Below are 21,098 nucleotides of genomic sequence, written 5' to 3'. Positions count from 1 at the left end.
AGTATCTTTCTTGTAAAGTCCCTAGGAATGTTTATGAATATGATCATGCGATTTGTGTATAAGAATAAATGATTATGCTGTGAATAAGGATAATTTTTCTTTTTATTATCTTTTCTTGCCTTTTCTTATTACTTTCTTTCCTTTACTTGCCTTTCCATTCTTCTATGCTCTATTGTCATTCCCCACCTTGCACATGCAAATGAGGCAACTGAAAATACATGGCTTGGGTCAATGCATCTTAGATACGGAAATGGCAAATTTGTTATTTACATTTTAATGTGATCTTTTGTAGTGGATTCGCCCAATGCAATATAGCAATAATTTCTTGACTATTGCTTCCCTGGATGTTGATTAATGATCCAAGTAAACTGAAATCAATGACGAGTTCAATTTTTTCATTTATCATACAATTATTTGACCAGTTTTGAGATTTTTTTACATTCAGTTATAATTTATACTGAAGGCCGTAATATTTGAGTATTATTAATGAGTTGTCTTCATTTCATCTGTCTATATTTTCACTTAGTCATGTGGTTGATAAATTCACTCTCATCCCAAGGGGTAATCTTGCAGTGTCTCAACCAATCATCTTCCTTACCCTTTTCACGTTGATTACCAGGAGCTCCTAGTCTATGTTGGTTGACAAGAGTGCTCTTGCTCAATGTGTAAGCTGGTAAAAGTTTTCTTGCTAACAAAGGTAAACAAACACAGACACACAAAGGAATAAGTGGCATCTTCTCTGTTTCTGGACTTTATTGTGAATTTTGAACCCTACGCTAGTGCAGTTCGCGCAGACCTCATCTAACCAGGAGGAGAGTTAGTCTGATGAAACATCATGGGAAGAGGCATTTGGAAACCACTAGTGTCCTGGCTGCGCTCTCATATTAATCCATTGAAGAAATGCCCAGCCTGTTCCTCGATTGGTGGAATGATGATTGCTACAGTATATAAGTAGAGAGCTTTAGTTTCATAACCCAAATATTCTTAACTCATATATGTTTTAATACTAGTTTTATATCCATATAAGTTAAGTACAGATGATAATTTATTACATGTCTTCAAAATAGAGGAATAATTATTATTTAAATTTTGTTGTTTAAATGTAACATTTTATTCTGAATGTTTCATACCTTATACTGGAATTGATAGAGTTAATTATTAGTTTAATGGTTTTTAAATTGTATACCATTATGTAGCTTGCAAAAAGAAGACACAGCTAGTAGGTGATGAACTAGGAATGAAACCAAGTCTTACCACTATTAATTAATTTAAAATTAAAATGTAATAACTCAATCAAAATTTTCTATATGACTGTTTATCTGAAAGGAGACTTACTAATTAATTATAGTCATATGTCCATCCTTAATAAATACTGGTAAAATATAAAGAACTGATCACTAAAAATTTTTCTCTACACTTAGATTGTTCAATTTCATTTACTTGAAGCAAGTACAGTTTGTGGCATAATTTTCTAATTTAACAGAAAAAATTTATTTATCACTGTTATCTTCTTGATTTTCCAAATGTTAGAAGTGTCAATAAATTATGTCATTAGAACCATGAAAAAAGATTTTGTTGCTTAAGAATTAAAATATTTTGTCTATTCATCTAGTTTACCCCTGTTTCTAAGTGATATGAAAAAATGGAAAATGTTTTAATATATCTACAACAATCTGTTATTAATAATAAAATAATTGGTAAAAAGAAATATTTAAAGTGATAAACTTGGTTTTGATTGAACACTTTATTAAAATGTTAAGATACACAAGGAAGATAGAGTTCAGAATTTAATTTTATGAAAGTATTAATTATATTCATTTTAAATTATTTTTAAATGTAGAAATTACACTAGCATTTTGTGTCACTTCTATTTGTACTACTCTATATGATGAGCTTCAATCAGTTTTTATAATGGGAATTTTCTTTAAAGTACACACACTGGATTGTCTCTGATCTTGATGCTATTGTTTGATTTGATTGGATATGTACTCCAGGCTTCTTGATGTTGTACCATACAACGGATTTGAGAAGGAGTATATGGAACTCTAAAAAAGAAAAATACATTTAAAAGGTTAGACTTTCAGGCATCGGAATCAAATAATTCCTTCAGAATTGTGAAGAATGAAGCAAGCTTCCTGCAGATTTCTATTCGAGTACTAAGTAGCAAGTCCCTGCCTTTCCTTCAAGGATCTCCAAACCAACTGCTGGAACCTCTAATAGGAGGTCTTGTCTTTGCTGAACTCCTCTGGGCCCAGGTGTCACTGTCACGTGATTCAGCTCTCCTGGTATGGGGTTGCAGAAACTAACGTTCCACAGTACTAGCTACACCAAGCCTGCTCTGTTGAATATAAAACCCACCACCAGTCAATTCAGACGCATAGCAGTCCTCTACAGGGCTTCCAAGACTGTAAATCATTACATCATTAGGCAGCCTTGTCTTTCTCCAGCCATCCTTCTAGTTAGCAGCCTAATGCCTAGCCCACAGCACCACCAATAGTTCTTCCATGGAATACAATTAGGTCATATAAAACAAAAAATTTAAAAAGAATTAACCACTGCTTTAAGGTTGTGGGTTTATGTTTTATAGAGTATATTCTTGTGTGTCATTTAGTTAAATCTAACTCACAATGACCTCCTGTGACAGGTTAGAACTACCTCATAGAGTCCCTCCCACAGGCTTTTATATGTATAGAAGCAGATCACCAAATCTTGTCTCATGTAGAGCTGTGAAGTCTGTTCCAAACATTGACTCTTTGGTTAGCAACAAAGCACCTACCTATTGAACTATTAGGTATTATTCAGAATACATTTGAAAATCTAACATGTGGGGCATTTTGTAGGACAGACAATCTTATTTCTTAAAAAAAAACTAAAGGAAGTAATGTAATTTAGCAATGAAAGAAACGAGAGGCATGTCTATCAAATTGGATGCATACATTGTGAATGTTGACTTCTTAAAATATAGTCAAAAATACATAAGCAGCTACTTATACTATTGGGAGACATTGGGATATGAGGGATATGTGGGATACATTGTGTACTCACTGAGTGCTTGATAGTATTCATAAGTTGTTTTTAAATGTTATCTTGTGGTGTGATGGTTATGTTTTTAAAAGAGCTTATGAGTTAAAGATAACGTCAATCTTCATGATAGAAATTCAATGGTATTGATTTGCTGAAGACACTGTGGTGAGCGAAGGGAGTTGGTAGCACTAGAGGTGAAGTAAGCATGATCATGTATTGATGGCGAAGGTTAGTTGACAGGCACATCGTGGTTCTTGTTTCTTGATTTATGGGTAACAGAGCTTTTAGATGAGTATCTCAGAAAAGTCAAATTTTGTTATATTTTGAGATAAAAATGAATTGAGACACTAGCAGATTAGATTTTTTTTTTGGCACACATAAAACCCAAGCTGATGTTTTTGGCCAGAAATATGATTTTGGGGAAGATGATGTCAGGGAAGATAGACTCCATTTAATTAACTAAAAGTAATTTGTTTCTGAAACAAAATAAAACAATAAATAGCAATAAAGTACAAGAGGTACCAGGATTGCTTCTCTAGCCATTCTTAATCAAAAGAGAAAGGAATGTGAAAAAGGAATTTTTTTTCTACCTATCAAAATAATAAATACAGGGAATTTGCTTCCAAGCTCCCTAGAAACATCAATTGATGCACAATGGATAACAGCCTGTAAGTCAATATCTGAGATGGATCACCTTCTGTGTGCAGCAAAAACAAAGTCCCCAAAAAACCCAAACAAGGAACAGTGGAGAACTAAACTCTCAGGAGAAGGCAAAGCAATATTTCCTAGCAATATTTTATTTGTTACAAACTTGTTAGGTATTAATGTAAAAAACACTCTAAACAAACAAATCTAAAATAACTCAATTTAATGCCTTTCATCCCTTATATCATTCAGCTATTTAAAAGTGCAGCTCCGGAGAAAAAAAGACTGTATTTCCTTTTCCTTACAAAAAAATGAAAATATATTTCAATTCCATCTTCCTACTTTGTCAAAAAGATGCATGACCCTTGGTATCTTATATGTGAACTCATTTATTGTTCCGCCCTAGTGGTGCCATTCCCTGGGAGAAAGAGGAGGCTGTCTGCGCCTATGACGATTTACAACCTCAGACATGCTATATATAAGTGGAATTAGGTGCAAGAGTAGTGGGTTATGGCTATATTTTAATTTTTGCTTTATGTTTTGATTAGACAAATAACCAAAATAAATTCTCTTTGTATGCTAATAGATATCTAATTTTCATTCTCACCCTTACAAAATTCACATCATTATTGAAGCAAACAAGGGTTGCAGTGGGGCGAGAAATGGCAATAGTGTGGGAGACCAAAATCACATCATCCACATTTCTGAAACTACCACAATCTTGATTCTGACGCGTTGCTTCTTGTTTTCAATGACTCTAATAATATAAACACTCTTTATGGCTAATTTTCACTAAAGAAACAATAGAGGAAATTTTTAACCTTACGTTTATTATATACTCATTTTACATATAATTTAAAAATAATGTTACCAAAACCGGATATAAGTAACTTTTATAGATAGAAGTAGCATGTCATGGCCAGTCCTATTTTATGCTCCCAGAGGTTCTCCATATTAAGAAAGAGATTTGAAAGATATTGTCCCCAAGTTCCCTGTAGGCTGCTTCTTAGTCTACTGATAAGAGGTCGCCCCAAATGGGCCAAGAAAGATGGAATGGACTTAAAGCTTATTCTTTTATCTTCTGTGCTATCGGTGGCTTGCAGAGCCCATGCTTCAGTTTAAAGAAATAAAAGCAATATTAAATGGATATTTACTCCTACTCCGTGGGCTCCCCTATCACTTCCCAGATGTGTCAGCTCACCTGGAGAAGGAATGGTGGCCGCAAACCAATGACCAGTGAACTGAAAATGTTCTAGAGTAGAAAACTTCCTTGCATATTTAAGGAGGCAGAAGTGTCGGCGTATCCCCGATTGAAATGTTGTTGTTTCTGTTGTGATTAGGTGCCTCTGGGTCAGTTCCACATCAAAGTGGTCCTGTGTACAACAGAGGGAAACATCCCCTGGTCCTGCACCCTCCTCACAATTGCTGTCAAGTTTGGGCTCATTGTTGCAGCCGCTGTGTCCATCCATCACCGTGAGGACTCTCCTCTCTTTCACTGTCCCTCTGTGTCAGCAAGCATGGCATCCTTGGCCAGAGACTGGTCTCTCCTGACAACATGCTTCAAAGGCCGTAAGATACATTCTCGCCATCCTTGATGCTAAGGAGCACTGTGGCCACATTTCTTCAAGACAGATCTGTTTGTCATTTTGGCGGTGCATGGTGCTTTCTTTTTTTTATCCCGTTTTAAAATCATTTTATTGGGGGCTCGTACAAGTCTGATCACAATCCATCCATCCATGTGTCAAGCACATTTGGACATTTGTTGCCTTCATCATTCTCAAAACATTTTCTTTCTACTTAAGCCTTTGGTATCAGCTCCTCATTTTCTCCTCCCTCCCCACTCCCCCTCTCTCACTAACCCTTGATAATTTATAAATTATTAATATTTGTCATGTCTTACACTGTCCAATGTCTCCCTTCATCCACCTTTCTGTTGTCCAGGGAGGGGGTTATATGAAGATCATTGTGATCGGTTCTTTCTTTTCAATATTCTTCGCTACCACCACAGTTGAAATGCACTGATATTTCTTAGGTTTCCCTTATTCAATGTCCAACTTTTTTTTCTTTCAAAATTTGCATTTATTTAGGTTGAAATAAACTGTACAAATTGATTTTATGCACTGAAAGTACCCAGAAAATATTTTCTGTATTATTTCTAATTAAACCAAAAAAACCTGAATTTTGTAGGCGTTCCCAGGTGTTGCTTATAAATCAATCAATGTCCAACTGAAAATGCTATGGCTTGGGTCAGGGGCACCTTAGTCCTCAAAGGAACATCCTTGCTTTTCAACACTCTAAAAAGGTCTTGGTGTAGCAGATTTACCCAATATAATGCATCTATTGATTTCTTAACTGCTGCATCCATGAGCACTGATTGTGGACCCAAGCAAGACGAAATTTTCAACAACTTCAATCTTTTCCCCGTTTATCATAATTTAACTTATTGGTCCAGTTGTGAGGATTTGGGTCTTTTTCAGAATGAGTTTCAATGCACACTGAAGGCTGCAATCCTTGATCTCCATCAGTAAGTGTTTCTAGTCCTCATCCCTTGCATCAAGATTGTGTCATCTGCGTATCACAGGTTACTAATAAGCCTTCCTCCAATCCTGACGCAATGTTCTTCTAGATGTAAGTCAGTTTCTCTGATCATTTGCTCAGCAAACAGACTGAATAAGTAGGGCGAGAGGCTGGAACCCTGACGCACACCTTTCCCGATTTTAAACCCTGCAGTGTGCCCTGGTTGTATGCACACAACCAACCACCTCTTCACCCTGCGCAAGTTCCACAGGAGCACAATGAAGCGCTGCGAAATTCTTGTTTTCCACAAGGCTACCCATAGTCTGTTGCGATCTGCACAGCCGAATACCTTGGCATAGTCAACAAAACACAAGTATACATGTTGTCTCTTATTCTCTGTTTTCAGCCCAGATCCACCTGACATCAGCAATGATAGTCCTTGTTCCCTGTCCTCTTCTGAATCCGGCCTGAACCTCTGGCAGCTCCCTGTCAATGAATATACTTCTGCAACTGTTGTTGGATGATCTTCGGCAAAATTTTACCTGCACGTGATACTAATGGTATTTTTCTATAATTCGAGCATTCTATGGAGTCACCTTTTTATGGAATGGGTACTTTTTCCTGTCATTAAGCCAACTACCTCTCTTCCAATGTTCCTGGCATAAATGAGCAAGTGCTTTCCGGGCTTCAGCAGCTTGTGGTAACATTCATGCCATTCGTTCCCAGGGCCCTGTTTCGGGCCAGTGTTTTTACGGCAGCTTGAACGTTCTTCAGCACCACAGGTTCTTGCTCAGGTGCTGCATCTGAAATGGTTGCATGGCGACCGGTTATTTCTGGTATGGTGACTCTGTGTTCTTTCCGTCTTCTTCTGATGCTTTCTGCATCGTTCAATATTTTGCCCGTAGAACCTTTTAAGACTGCTACCCGAGGTTTGAAGTTTTCTTGAGTTCTTTCTGTTTAAGTTACGCTGCGTGTGTTCTTCCCTTTTGGTTTGCCAACTCGAGGGCTTGCACATTTAATATGTTCTCATCTGTCTTTTCAAGTCACCCTTTGAACCAGCTGTCAAAGAAATCGTTCTGTTGAAAATGTCTTTTTTTTTAGTCATTTTATTGGGTGGGGACTTGTACAATTCTTATCACAATCCATCCAGCCATCCACTATGTCAAGCACATATGTACATTGGGGTTTCTTTTCAGTTTTTATTTAAAAACATGTCCAATGACATCCTGGTTGATGTGTGTGTGTGCGCACTTGTACGCGCGTATGTTTGTACTCACCACTGAAAGGATACAGTCCATCATCGCTACCTACCTCTGTTCTTTCTGGGTTGCTCCAATTCCCATAAACTGGATTGACAAATGCACAGTTACTTCGTTCCTTATTTTTCCTTAAACAACAAGGCAACACAAACACAAAATGTTAGCACTGAAATCATAGTACATTTTCTGTTATTATCTGGTAGAGATGTTTGAGAGCTACATTTTCTAACCAATACACTTGTGTTTATGAATGCATTATTATAAGTTTTTTTTCTCTCTTGCAGGACACCAAGACAACCACATTGTTGAAAGCAAATGTAATTCAAATTAGGAATATTTGACCTACATAAACCCAGGCAAATAAAAGAAGCGGCATCACTTGGCCTTAGGAGGGATCTCTTAAAATGTTACTCAAGCAATGAAAAGGGTGCAGCAATATCAGAAAGAACACTGTGAGATAAAGCTGAGCTGGTTGTAAGGAGAGTCTCTCGTTGAGGCCCTTAGACTTCACGTGTGCCCCAACACCACACTGAGGACTGTTTTCTCTAAGTCTCTCTTACGAAGATCTGTAGCAGATGCGTCATGGATTTAACATGACAAATAGCAAGCTTAAAAAGTGGATGTTTTGCAGCATCTTCATGTTAGTATTGTATTTCGTGAAGAATCCTAAAGAGCTAGGTACTTGATGTGCTCAGATAATCAGTTCATAGCTGCATAGCCCAGTCTCGTCAATGATCATTTTCTTTTTGTCATCTAACTAAGCAGGAATCACCAGACTCAGCTGAAAGGTACCACCCAGTTCTAGAATAGTGGGCCACAAGAGATGAAGGAAAACAGAGCACCCAAAGGATAGATAGCTATTTACAAAATCAACGAGGTACACCCTATTATTTAAAAGATGCAGAATGCCCAGCAATATGCAAATCGACACACGTGCAAATGAAAAAGGCAAGAATAATCCCAGGCTTACTGGTATTGTCTTGAGGAGAACCAGAAAGGAAAAACAAAAACATAACAATGAATGAGTTTTGCTGCTAATCAGGGTATAATAGCAACCATTTCATCAATAATGTATCTCCCCGTTCAAGAAGAAAAGCTAATAAGAAGGGAGATCTGACTGCTTTGCTTTGTAAGAGGAAATAGCCAGAAGCAAGACTTTGTATTGTCTGCCATCTATCTATCTATCTATCTATCTATCTATCTATCTATCTATCTATCTATCTATCTAGTATTAAAACTTTGTGTGATCTTTTGTAAGAATTAAGAGCATTAGTGATGGTTAGCTTTCACCACAGTCTGTGCTCTGTGAGAGCAGGATGAGGTTATCTGCTCCTTCCTGTATCGATGGATACACAGCTTTGATTGACAGCAGTGGGCTTGGTTTGGTTTTGGTTAGTAGTCTGATTGGGGTGATTGAGTTTGGCTAGCAAAATATTCTCCCTATGTCTTCAGTGCTTTTAATTCAGTCAATGTATTCCATGCTTACTAGACTTTTTCTTAACTTCTCAATTTGAATTGGGTGAAGGTTTATAAAGCAGATTATCAGTTCTGCATTATTTAATTGTGGCAGCTACATAATCTCCTGTCAACTTGTGAAGGGATGGAGTCTAGCCTGTCAATCGGGTCACAGTTTGATGCTCTCATTTGGAGGCACTAAATAACGGGATCAATAGCTCACTGGAGGCCAGGTACTGCTCTGCTTGTCTTTCTGTGAGACAATCCGGTTGACAAGCCAGATGGAGCTACCCTGATGCATCCAGAGCCCTGGTGGAGACCCACGCCAATGCTGAGATGAGTTCTTTCCATTACCACTGGATCCATGAGACCTTCCACCTACTAGCCTGTGTGTGTGTTGTGTGAGTTTGAAGAGGAATCTATAGATGTATTGGACTTATGGATTTGATTTGGACTGGACTGGGATATTTTCTTAATGTTCAATTGCTCTTTGATATAAAGTTCTCTCTTACACACATATGAGTGTCTACGAATTTGTTTCTCTAGTTAACCCAGACCAACACAATAATTAAATACATTTTATTTCATCTCAACAAGAAGTCTCCTCAATGAAATACTGCTCATCCTATCTCTCCTCCCTGTGTTTCCTGAAGCCAGGGCCACAGAGACAGGACAGTTCGTCCAAGGATGGATTATGTAACCAGCAACCTAAGGGGACTGATTGGCAGTTAACTGCCCAGAAGCAAGGCAGGAGGACCAACTAAGATGGTCCTAAGATGGTCAATATGGAACTTTCTTTGGGGGTGGTTTGGCCCCCAGCTTCTGGGCTTCCAGCTGGTCCATATCAAGATTTGAGACTGTCAGGCAGAGATCAGGTAAATGAATAATTCAGTCACCAAAGCTCCTTTTCTTCTGAAAGGATTTTAGTTTTCAAATAATTTCCCTTTGAAATCAAAATGACAACTGAAGACGGATAACCTTCAGGGAATGGGTGACCATGAAGAAGGAAAATGGTACTCAAGGCTAAGGAGGTGGCATTGTAGTGAAAAAGGAAAGGGCCACAGTACAGAGGGGGGGGTGGGGGCGAGCACTGATAAAACCTTGTTGATTCCAAATTTAGTTTATGAGGAGTCTCAAACCAGTGTGATCTTTCCCAGATCCGGCAGTTTTCTCTCCTTCTTGGGAATCCCTAGATCATTAGGCTCCTTGTCTAAGGCCATTCTTATTTGCCAGCAAATAAATCACACTTCTCTCAGAGAAACACCTGGTAAGGAAATGTCTAGTGTCAACTCTATACTTCACCATGTCAAGTTCTCTAGGCAACTTTAAAATTTAACTTCACTAATTATCAGTTCTAAGCATTAGATTGCTAACTGTAAGGTCAAGGGTTCAAAAACCACAAACTGCTCTGAGGGAGAAAGTCGAGGCGGATCTGCCCAAGTGAAGGTTTACAGCCTCAGAAACCCCAAGGTGGCTATATAAGTCAGAACTGGAATGATGAAAATGGGCAATTATAAGTTTACTTATTAAATACAACCCATGTTAATGAAAATGTGCAGGATTCAAATTTATTTACAATGAGGAAGTTTTACTGAATGATTACGAAATGGAAAAATGGTAATTTTTTATTGTGTTTTTTAAAAGTGCCAAGTCAAACGTTTCATGAAGTGCCACTGAGTCAATTCTAACTTAGAGCCCCCCTATAGGACAGACTAGAACCACCCCTGTGGGTGTCCAAGAGAGAACAGTTCGAGCAGTAGAAAATCTCATCTTTCTCTCAAGGGCTGGCCAGTGCCGTACAGCCTCGGACCACATGGTGTACAGTGCACGATGGAAGCCATCAGCACCATGCCGCCAGCACGCCAGAAAGTTTCCCTTGGCATATTTGGAAATAGGTTCACAATTTTAAAGGGCTGAGATCGCAAAGAATGCAGTCTTCTCTAGTAATCGGCAAGGCATCTCCTTAATACAAAACCCGAACAGAAGAAAGGAGGTGCATAAAACCACGTGGGCTTTCCCTCTGTAAACTCTGAGGCATCCATGGAACAATTCATAGCTCCTGCGACACCCATACTTGGTAAGCCCCAGTGGGAATCAGTACTGTACAAAATGGCATTCTGAGACAGATGTCAGTGCTGTTCTGGGAAAAGCATGACTCTACTGTTCTACTCTTAATTCAGTGAGTAGTTCACATAGAGAGATGCCTTTAAAGGAATTCACTTCATGGCTTATTATCAGACATGATTATTTCAGGGTTGATAAAAACACGGGGGAGTTTATTACAGATGATAAGAAATTATTGGAATTAACAATGGATGAGAACAGCAGCAGCAAAAACCAAAAACCCATCCATATTGTATCCAGTAAAGTTAAGGAAAACATTTATTTTAGTGAACATCATTTCTTTCTAGCCTAATGGAGCTATGGATATTTAGCAAATATAAAAGTATGGTATTGATATGGATCTGAAGCCCCCTTACATTAGAATGAATGCCATGAGAAATTATGGTGGCAATGTCTGGATAGTTTAGGGGACTATCCGAGTGCCACTGGACGTGAGCTTCCACAGACAATGTCAGTGAATGAATGCTTCTCGAGTATAAATGAAACTCAGGTGAGAGGAAGCAGAGCTGTCATGGTGAATGTTGAAGGATAGCTGTCAGAAGAGAGACAAGGAGAGGCGTCAGGACAATATCTGAAGTGTTCTGGGAGCAGATGTGAAAAATAGTCATGAGTTTACACACCAAGGAACCAAACTCACTGCCCGAAGTCGGTTCTCCTGCAGGACAGGGTAGGACGGCCACAGTGGGTTAAGAGACTGTACTTCGTTCCTGGATTAGAAAGTCCTTTCTCTCCAAGAGCCACTGGTGGTTTTGACCTGCTGGACCTTGGGGTGAGCAGCCCATTGGTAACCACTGCGCAATCAGGGGCCCCTATTTTACATATATTATATTATTATTAATTGCCTCATCTTCTTTTAGCATATGTTTTATGGAATGTCTCCTCTTAATTTTATTTACTCTAGTCACTGCTATTTTTGATTCTCCATGGGTGGTCTAATTTCTCTTGGTAAACAACAGGTGCTTTTTCTTTCTCATTTACTAGGATGCCATCTTGTATTTGAGAAACAATCGGTCAGACTGCTTAGGCAGTTCTACCAAACACCTCGTTCCCATTCCTACCGCATAGTTTGTGTTTGTCAATATGATTATAATTGTAAATAGGCTTACAAAATGCTCACAGAAAAATGAACTCAAAACCTCAGTTTTGAGTTCACCATATTACAAACATGCCAGAGAAAGTGATATGAAAGAGCCATGAATCATGACTCCTGTTTCATCAAAATGTATATAAAAACATCTCAAAATAAAATACAATAAAAATATCTCATAAAAATTTTCCCACTTAAAACATAAAGAATCACACTTTATAAAATTGGTAACCAGAGTGCAGCGATTGTGGCAACTTAAAGGGATAAACACAATGATGTTCCTATCAGAAGGGATCTACTATGTTAGAAGCAGTTTCTCTCATGCTTCCAATAAGGCTTTACAGTAAAGAGCCAAAAAATGATTGCTAAGACTTCAGTGCCTTAGGGAAATGATATTCTGCTCTGTGGAAAATATCTCCTTCAGATGGTAAAGTAATGGAATCTTTACATTTATGCTACCGATCATCTTTCATGTGCATTTATTTATGCATATCTATCATTTTCATGTGTGTACTATGTACCAAACAGTGTTCTAAGTACCGGCCATGTGACTCCTTCTTACAGGGTAGTCACTGGTCTATTTCTGCCTCTTAAATGAGATTGGAGGCTCCCGGAATGCCTTCTACTAGTAGACGCCGCCAGCCAATTGTTGAGGGCTATTTGTGGTGCCTTCTCTTTTTATTCTTTCTTCCTCCCATCACTTACATATGTCTTTTTAAATCTTTCTACTTATTTCTCCTTCCCACCGAATCTGAGATCACTGAAGAGCCATTGCGATCAGGTAAAAGAATAAGGGGATTTCAGAATTAGTAACCACATCCACTGTGATTGTTATTTAAAGAAATATGAAAGAAATATTACCATAAGGGGCATTTTCAGTTGGCTTGTCCTTAATGGGACAACTGAGACCCTCTCCTCAAGAGAATCCTTTGAATCCTTGGATGGCCGACCCAGCTCCCCAGCACTGCACCTGGGGCATTGTCAGGAAAACAGTAGGAAGCAGGTGCATATTGGCAGACAGCGTCATGTAACGAATGCCCACAGTTTGAATGTCTAATGATCCCGGAGAGGCCCTTACCCTGCTTGTCTACCTCACCTTCAACAGGAAGGAAAGAACCATTATTTCCACCATTCTTTTCATAGAGTCAAATTGGTATTCAGCTTTCTAGTCCAAGGGAGCCCAAGAGTTTAAGGGGGACAGCGGCATACTTTTGCCCTCTGTCTTTTCTTTTTCACCTGGTTAAGTGCAGCCCAGAGAAGTAGCGTGGGGGCTTCTCTGAAGATGAGCAGAGTGACTTTTCTATTTTTTCCTATGTAATGCGAAGTGAAAAAGTCACATGGCTGGAGAAAAATTAATTTTGTAGTAATGATGCATTTTACAGTATTTGAAAAACAAAAGGCCCTAATATTAAAAATCCCCATGGTACTGTCACACTATCAGGGCTCTGTACAATTCTTCCTTTGTGATCTTTTCCCTGGGATAACTTTTACCGAACCACCCTTTTGCCATCATTTCATACTGATATTTTGACAGATATTAATAACCTAGTGAAACCAATTGCTTCTTTTCTTAAAGTAAGGATCTTTGGAGTTGTTACTATGTTACACTAGATATGGGGTGCAGCTCTTCCTTATATGTGTATGAGTTAGTTACTTTATTATGTCAACCTGGCTGATACACACATGTGGAGTTAATTGAAGGGCAGAGGGATAAATGACTTAGTGAGCCTCGCCTTTCTAGTTCTTGGGTCTCTTGCTTTCTGATGGTCGGACCAGGATGCAACTGCCTTAGCCAGCTTCCTGCTTCAGCTGGCAAGCCTCACTTCCTGCAAGGCATCCCCGAGGAGAAGCCACATGGACCTACCCCAATGCAGCCCTGGGTGCTGGAGCAGTCGCGTGGAGACCCCTGCCAGCGCTGAGATGCTTACACGTTCACTGACTCGGCTTTCCTTCTGCAGTCAGCATCATTGCATGTGTTTTGTGAGATGGAGGAAGACTTTGTGGATTGGTGTCTGAGATATGGGTTAATGTTGGACTTGTGGGCTTGGGCAGCACTGGGTTGGGATGTTTTCTTGATGTGCACTTAACCTTTATATAGAACTCTCTCTCATACATGAATTTCTGTGGATTTATTTCTCTAAAGTACCCAGAATAACGCAGTGTATAAAATAGCAAGTATGGAATACCATGTATAAATATCAGGGTCTTGTATTTGATATATTACCATAAGGGAGAAATATTTCCCAACCATAAAAGTACATGTTGCTCTTTTGGTTCTTTTTAAGAAAGGATCCATCTAAGTTGTAAAATAGGATCGGTTCAGTTGTAGAAATGGAATTCATTTATTCTGTGAGTCATTAATATTACATTAAATTTTCTTCAGCCCATTCAATGATAAATCTGGGATGTCCCAGAGATGTAAATTCCAGTTCTACACTCCTCATTTCCACCACTATAATTCTAAACATTAAACTCTTCAATTAGATTTTCCCAAATGAGACAAGTCTAAAGCTTTTTTGAATCTGTTAATCTTTTGAATAAAAGGGAAACTACAATTTAAAAGTATTAATAAAAAAATAAAATAGTTCATGATTTCCACTTCTTACCATGTCTACTATTAACAGTCACTAAGCATATTCACTCTAAAGAAAAAAATTTTAATATTCACTCCAAAGAAAAAATTATGACACTTTCAAGGCTATTTGCTCATTAATAATTTTAATGAATACTTGAACTATTGTTAGCTAATGATTTGCTTCTCTTTTATGTTAATATCAATGTATAATAAAAACACACACAAATACTCTCTCTCTCTCTTCCCACCCGGTTGGGAGACATGGCAGCATGGCATTCACCAGGAAGCCCTGGAGAGCAAACCCCGCTGGCAGGAATTAGCTTTTTGTGAAGTTCCAAAAGGGTCTTGTGTGGCAGGCCAGGGAATGTGGCTTTGCTTTTGAAGTAAATGAGGAGCTATAAGAGATTCTTTAATAGGGAGGAATTTGAGCAAATTCCTCTCAGCAAAGAGTGGAGATAGTGGAGCCTGCTTCTTCTTCTTCTTTCTGGCTTTATTACCTAGTGTAAGAATATTGCTGCTAGTTTTTCCTTTGCACTAATTAATAGTGAGAACTCGATGCATGGGACTGCCTGTATTATCTTTCTTTTCTCAACATCTACAACACATTTTATCTTACCTCTGGGTTTAGATCATTTACAGGTCAAATGTCAGCCTGTTCAAACAGATCTGGTTTTTTTTTTTTCATTCTATTGGGGGCTTAAACAACTCTTATCACAATCCATCCATCCATCCATTGTGTCAAGCACATTTGTACACTTGTTACCCTCATCATTCTCAAAACATTTGCTTTCTGCTTGAGCCCTTGGTATCAGCTCCTCAGTCAAACAGATAATTTTTAATACGTTACCATGAATTTGAAAATTTAGGCACTCTTTCCTCCTTTATGTAAAATTAGACTGTATGTGGAGCCTTTTGAAAATAATATATTAGAAAAAAAAACCAAGTAAGTAGTGTCCTGGTGGGAAATCACCCCAAAGTTCTAGTAAAGAAGCTAAGAGATTATACGTAGCACATGCAGAAGGGAGAAAGCAAAGGTGGGCAGAGGATGGAAACGCTCTCTGCCCAGTGTCTGTCTGCCTGCCGGAACCAGAACAACAGCACCAAACCAACAGATCATATGTATGAAAAGTGAAGATCCGTGAAATCCCCATACTTCCGTAGAAATGCTAAAAACCACTGATGGTTTTCCCCAAGATCACTGAGTGAAGTTTTGAGTGACGAGAGTCAGGAGCATCTTCAGTGGACCAACAGACGAGACGAGGGGAGGAAGACAAAGGAGATGCCCTACATGGATGTGTCTTTGCTCTCTCTCTTGTGTGAGCTCTCTTGCAAATGACCTGCCCTTGACCTTGGGATTGATCAGAGTCACTGCCTCTGCCTCCGTTGTCCAGAGGGGCTCAGTTCCTTTGTTAGAAGTGTGTAAAACACACAAGATTGGATCTCAACTTTGGCCAAGACTCAGACCGACTGACCAGCTGACTTTGCAGGGAGTGATCTGTACCATAATGTCAAGACTGAAAAAATATTACAAATCTTACAGGTTCAAGAGGGGTAAGATCTACAAGTGGAAAACTTATAGATAAGAGAAAGGACAGATTTGGGGCTTAGCTAGTGTTTAGGTCACAGAGGCAGCATTCACATGCCAGGAGGATACAAGTGGCCATTTGCAATCCGTGAGGCATACAATGAAATCTTAGCTCAGTAGGTCAGGCTGTTAAAGAACAGAGGTGAGGGTGAGGCTTGGGAAGAGGAAGTCATAATATGTCTGCAGGTACTGTTTTCTTTAGCCTCTGCCTGAGGAAACTTTCTGTTTGTCTTAGACAGAAAGACAGACCAGAGCTGCATCATCAACTACCAAAGTAGAGCTATCAGTACATTTCCACAACCTTGGGCCATGCCATTTGATGGTCCTGTCCCATTTGCCTAAGGCACAAACAGCTTCCCCTCCACTGCGGTCCAACACTTACCCTACAGTGCCACCAGGGCTCCTTCGTGAGTCTATAGAAGGTAGTGTAAACTGTTAAGAGTGGGGCTACTAACCCAAAGATTGCTGATTCGAAACCACCAGTGGTTTTGCTGGGTGAACACCCAGCAACTTGCATACGTAAAGATGTGTTATGAAGCAATCGTGATCCAAAATACAAATATATTGTATAGAGCCCCTGTAAGTCTCAAACAGGACAAAGGTAAGGCAAAGATAAAACACAAATAATCTGGATGAAGGAGGCACAAGGCCATCATGGTGCCCCCAAAGATTCACGGTTATATGGCTACTTAAATAACACAAGGAACCAAAGAAACGTCTCATGCAGTGATGGTTGGAGGCGTTATGATAAAGTGACCAGAGTCAAAGGTCCAATTGCAGAAGTGGAAGCAGGAAGGAGACCATGATTGGGATACAGACACTGTGGCTGATTAGAAAATTTTCAGGATTGGTTCAGGACCCTCCCATCACCTTGGGCTAGTCAGAGGAGCACAGCACACACGCTACCTAGATTACTGGTCATAACCTAGAACTGTGTGTGTGTGTGTGTGTGTGTGTGTGTGTGTGTGTGTTGAGGCATGGGGGGTAAGTTCTCTTCCGTCACACAGGTTAGCTGTTAGTTGGAATTAACTGTATGACAACAAACTACAATAACAATCTATGCTTGTTCAAAGTAGAACATAAATTTGCCTTTACAGTTCCTAAAATCAACTTGAAACAGGGTTTGGCAGCATTTACGTGAATCACACTATCAAGCCCAAAAGCATAGGTTTTCCAGCTCAGGATGCACCCTCTTAATTGTGTAGGTTCTGCTAGTTTCTACTAGTATAACATGATAGCAAGTCCCCAAAGAGACAATTTTAAAGAGAACCAGCCATGGGTTTCACTTGGTGAAACAGCTAGTATCTTGAAATATTGGTCTAGAAATAAATGAAAATGTGTATCAGTAAGAGCTTACCACTAACCAGAGCAAGGTAATGGAAAGGATGAAGGATGTTGTGGTACCTTGTAAGAATTCATCTCCAACTCACAGGGTAGGGGGAGGGAGGGGAAAGGCTTCCCTCATCCCCAGAAACCCAGCCTGCCAGGCTTCTTAATATATGAGAATAAAGGATTCATCCGTGTACACTCTGTTCCGGTTCTCTGCTTCCCACAATGAGTCATGCCCTGACTGCCTTGTTCAGAAGGCCCTAGAACCAGTGGTTCTCAACCCGTGGGTCGATACCCCTTTGGGGGTCAAATGACCCTTTCACAGGGGTCACCTGATTCATAACAGTAGCAAAAGTATAATTATGAAGTAGCAATGAAAATAATTTTATGGTTGTGGGGGGTCACCGCAACATACGGAACTATACTGAAGGATCACAGCATTAGGAAGGCTGAGAACCACTGCCCTAGACCAATCTTGTAAACACCGCTATGGTAGTTACATAATCTGGCATCAATTCGGCCTTGAGAGGATTAAGACTGATGGGGTGGAGTCTAGTCTGTCAATCAGGTCATAGCCAATGAGACCTTGGTGTGGGCATGGCCTTCTCCTGAGAATTCTGGGAAATCTAGTATTTCCTCCTAGGAGGTGGGAGACACCTCTCTCTCTGCTCACTCCCTAGGAGACATTGCAGCTGACAAGGCACATTGAACTACCCAGTGGCCTGAGCTGGGGAAGCCTCATGGACCTACCTTGATGCAGCTTTGGGAGCTGGAGGAGCCACATGAAGACCCCTGCTAGCGCTGAGATGTTTATACTTCCACTGGATCCAAAGACTTCCTACCCACTGGACTGTGATCATCCTGCACTCAACATCATTGCATGTGTTTTGTGAGTCTGAAGAGGACTTTATAGATTGGTATCAGACATATGGACTAATATCAGACTTAGGGACTTGGACTGGTCTGGGTTGGGATGCTTCCTTAATATACAATTACCCTTTATATAAAACTCTCTCTTATACACATATGAGTTTCTATGGATTTGTTTTTCTAGTCTACCCAGACTAACACAACCTTTATGTCACATAATTATGTACACGACCCAATTATGGACCAGTTCCTGCTTCATGGTCCCACCTAGAACTATGATGCATGACTTTGCTGACAGTCATGTTTGTGAGATGGTTTCCTTTCCCTCCATTGTCTTTTTAAAGGCCCTGTATGTCAGCAAACCTCTGGAAGCCATTATGACCCCATGCTAACGGTCTCCTTCAGCCCGATGATATGCTGTTCGTCCTATTTAAGATTTAATGAGTGGTCTCCCATATTTGAATTTTGGGTCTCCCGTGTACCCCCAAACATAGCTAGCTTTAGATAAAATCGAAGAGAGAGGTGGAGTGGGCAGGGGGGATAATGAGAAGAGCATTTCCAGCTCTGGTGGTCTAGGGACTTACAGGTCGGATTGGAACCTCAGAAGTTGGAAATCACCTGCCACTCTGTAGGGCAAAGATGAGCACGTCTGTTCTTATAAAGAGTCACCATGCTGCCCTCAAGGGCAGGTCTACGCTGTCTCCCACGGTCACTGAATCACAACCACTGTGAAGACACCGAGCTTAGTATGGTGACAAGGTCCTCTTTCCTTCTTCCTACAGTGTGCCTTTTTCATCTTTTTACATAAAGAAAGCAAACAAACTTAAAGACAAACAAACAAACCCCACCAAAGGCATGGGGGAAGGAGCAACGAGAAAAGCAAGACAACTGGAGAACGGGACACATTTGGGGGAGCGTCCATGAACTGGAGTTCTTACACACACACCCAAGTCCCGAAGGAACAAGCGGAAAGGAACGTTTGCTTTAAACCATTCAGAAAGATTTAGGTTTACAAACATAATCAGAAATACCGCAAGAGGGAAAGGAAAGAATTAATCATCCGGGGTCACAGCACTGAGCCACCGGGAAACCAAATTTTGCTGGACTCTTTTACTTGTTGCCGCAGCTGCCTGGCTGCACCACCCCCTCCTCCCACCCCCATCCCACCACTCCATCAGGCAGGAAATCAGTTTCACTTACCACAAAACCTGTCAATGCTGTGGCAGAGCATTTCATTTAATGGGAACATGTCCCAGAATATGGATGCAATTAGTCTGACTAAAGCTGACCCAGGTTCCTGTAACTTAACCTTGAAGGAAAACCCAGGCTGCCAATGGGGAGCACAACCTCCTGCCCTTGTCTCCTCCCGAGTGCAGTGTTAGCACATTCACGACCACCTAACCCAAACCAGATGCAGAGCCCGAGAGAACGCCTGGGAGCATACAGGCTAGCATACGCTGACAATCCTTGTGACCTAGGAAAACCACTCAGAATCCATCCAGGAAATAGAGAGGAAGACAGAGACTTACAGAGAAAGCTGTCCATCAGGAATTACTGACCTGAATGAAAAATTAGAAATAACCGCAAGGTCTAAGAATAGAGAAGGGCTCAGCTAGGACACCTTTGCTTGAAAGAACTTTATTTAGCAATGCTTTAGAGGCTGTTTAGTTGCTGGAAGCAGTGGGTTTTAAAATAGGGCTTCTGAGGTTGTACTTTTCATGTTCTCTGTACGGGAGCAGATCTCTAAGCCTTCTCTTCCACCTAGGGACTGGACAGGCCGCAGGTGGGGGTGGGGGTGGAATGGAGTTTGAACCTCCCCGCCCATGATTGCTTTGCGGACTCCTGCTTTCAGGGATCCATTGTGGACTCCTAATGTTCTTCTTTAAAGGATCCTGGTGCCGCTGTGGGTTGGGCGATGGGCTAAGTGCCACATCAGCAGTTCAAGGCCACCCTCAGCTTTTCTCTGGGGGAGAAAGTGGCGCTGTCTCTTCCATAAACATTTACAGTCTCCGGAACCCTGTCTGCGGTTCCTGAATCCAAAGCACCTCGAGGGCAGTGGCTTCAAATGTCTTAAAACCCATGAAATTAAAGTTATTTTCATAATTATACTAAGGCTGTTGATCAAAGAGCCAACTCCAGTGCAAGTTATCCTTGTCAATATTTCATATGATGATCTTTTATTTTTCCCTCTGTTGTGTATTAGGGCTGGCAGCCTCGACACTTGGTTTCCAGAAGGCTGCTGCTTACACTGGGAGTCCGAACTTCATTCTGAATCTTGACATACATTCAGCTTACATTTGAGGCTTTGTGGTTGTCTGTTTTTCTGATGACGAACCTGCAAGGTGCAAGGCTCTGTCCTCGTGCAGGGAGTATTTGGAAGGAGGGTATGCTCCCCTCGCCAGCCCAGGTGAATCCTGACAGCATAGGGCTTGCTTACGGGGCTGCTAAGGACTAGTCACTGCCCAGGGGTAAGAGAAGGCGTTCTAGTCTCATCAATAGGTGCTGTCTTCGCCATGAGTCAGAAGTGGTAGTGAGTTTATTTTTCTGTAGCCTGTTTTGGGAGAGGCAATTTTACCTTCAGGGCACTGTCTCAGTGTGTCCCTTATTACAGGGACCTGCATATAACCT

General features: G+C 40.4%; 1 protein-coding gene across 1 annotated transcript in view; it reads right to left on the bottom strand.

The window, feature by feature from the left end:
• Window positions 1–1,961: 1,961 nt before the first annotated feature.
• Window positions 1,962–21,098, bottom strand: part of MALRD1 (MAM and LDL receptor class A domain containing 1) — an 836,583-nt gene continuing 817,446 nt past the window's right edge. Inside the window, exons 39-40 of the mRNA XM_075553413.1 lie at window positions 7,498–7,573; window positions 1,962–2,045 (exon numbers count right to left, since the gene is read on the bottom strand). Of these exons, the coding sequence (XP_075409528.1) occupies window positions 1,962–2,045; window positions 7,498–7,573 (160 nt within the window). The remainder of the gene's footprint in view (window positions 2,046–7,497; window positions 7,574–21,098) is intronic.

This window comes from Tenrec ecaudatus, chromosome 6 (genome assembly GCF_050624435.1).
Source record: "Tenrec ecaudatus isolate mTenEca1 chromosome 6, mTenEca1.hap1, whole genome shotgun sequence".
NCBI lineage: Eukaryota > Metazoa > Chordata > Mammalia > Afrosoricida > Tenrecidae > Tenrec > Tenrec ecaudatus.
This window is presented reverse-complemented; position numbering and strand designations above follow the sequence as displayed.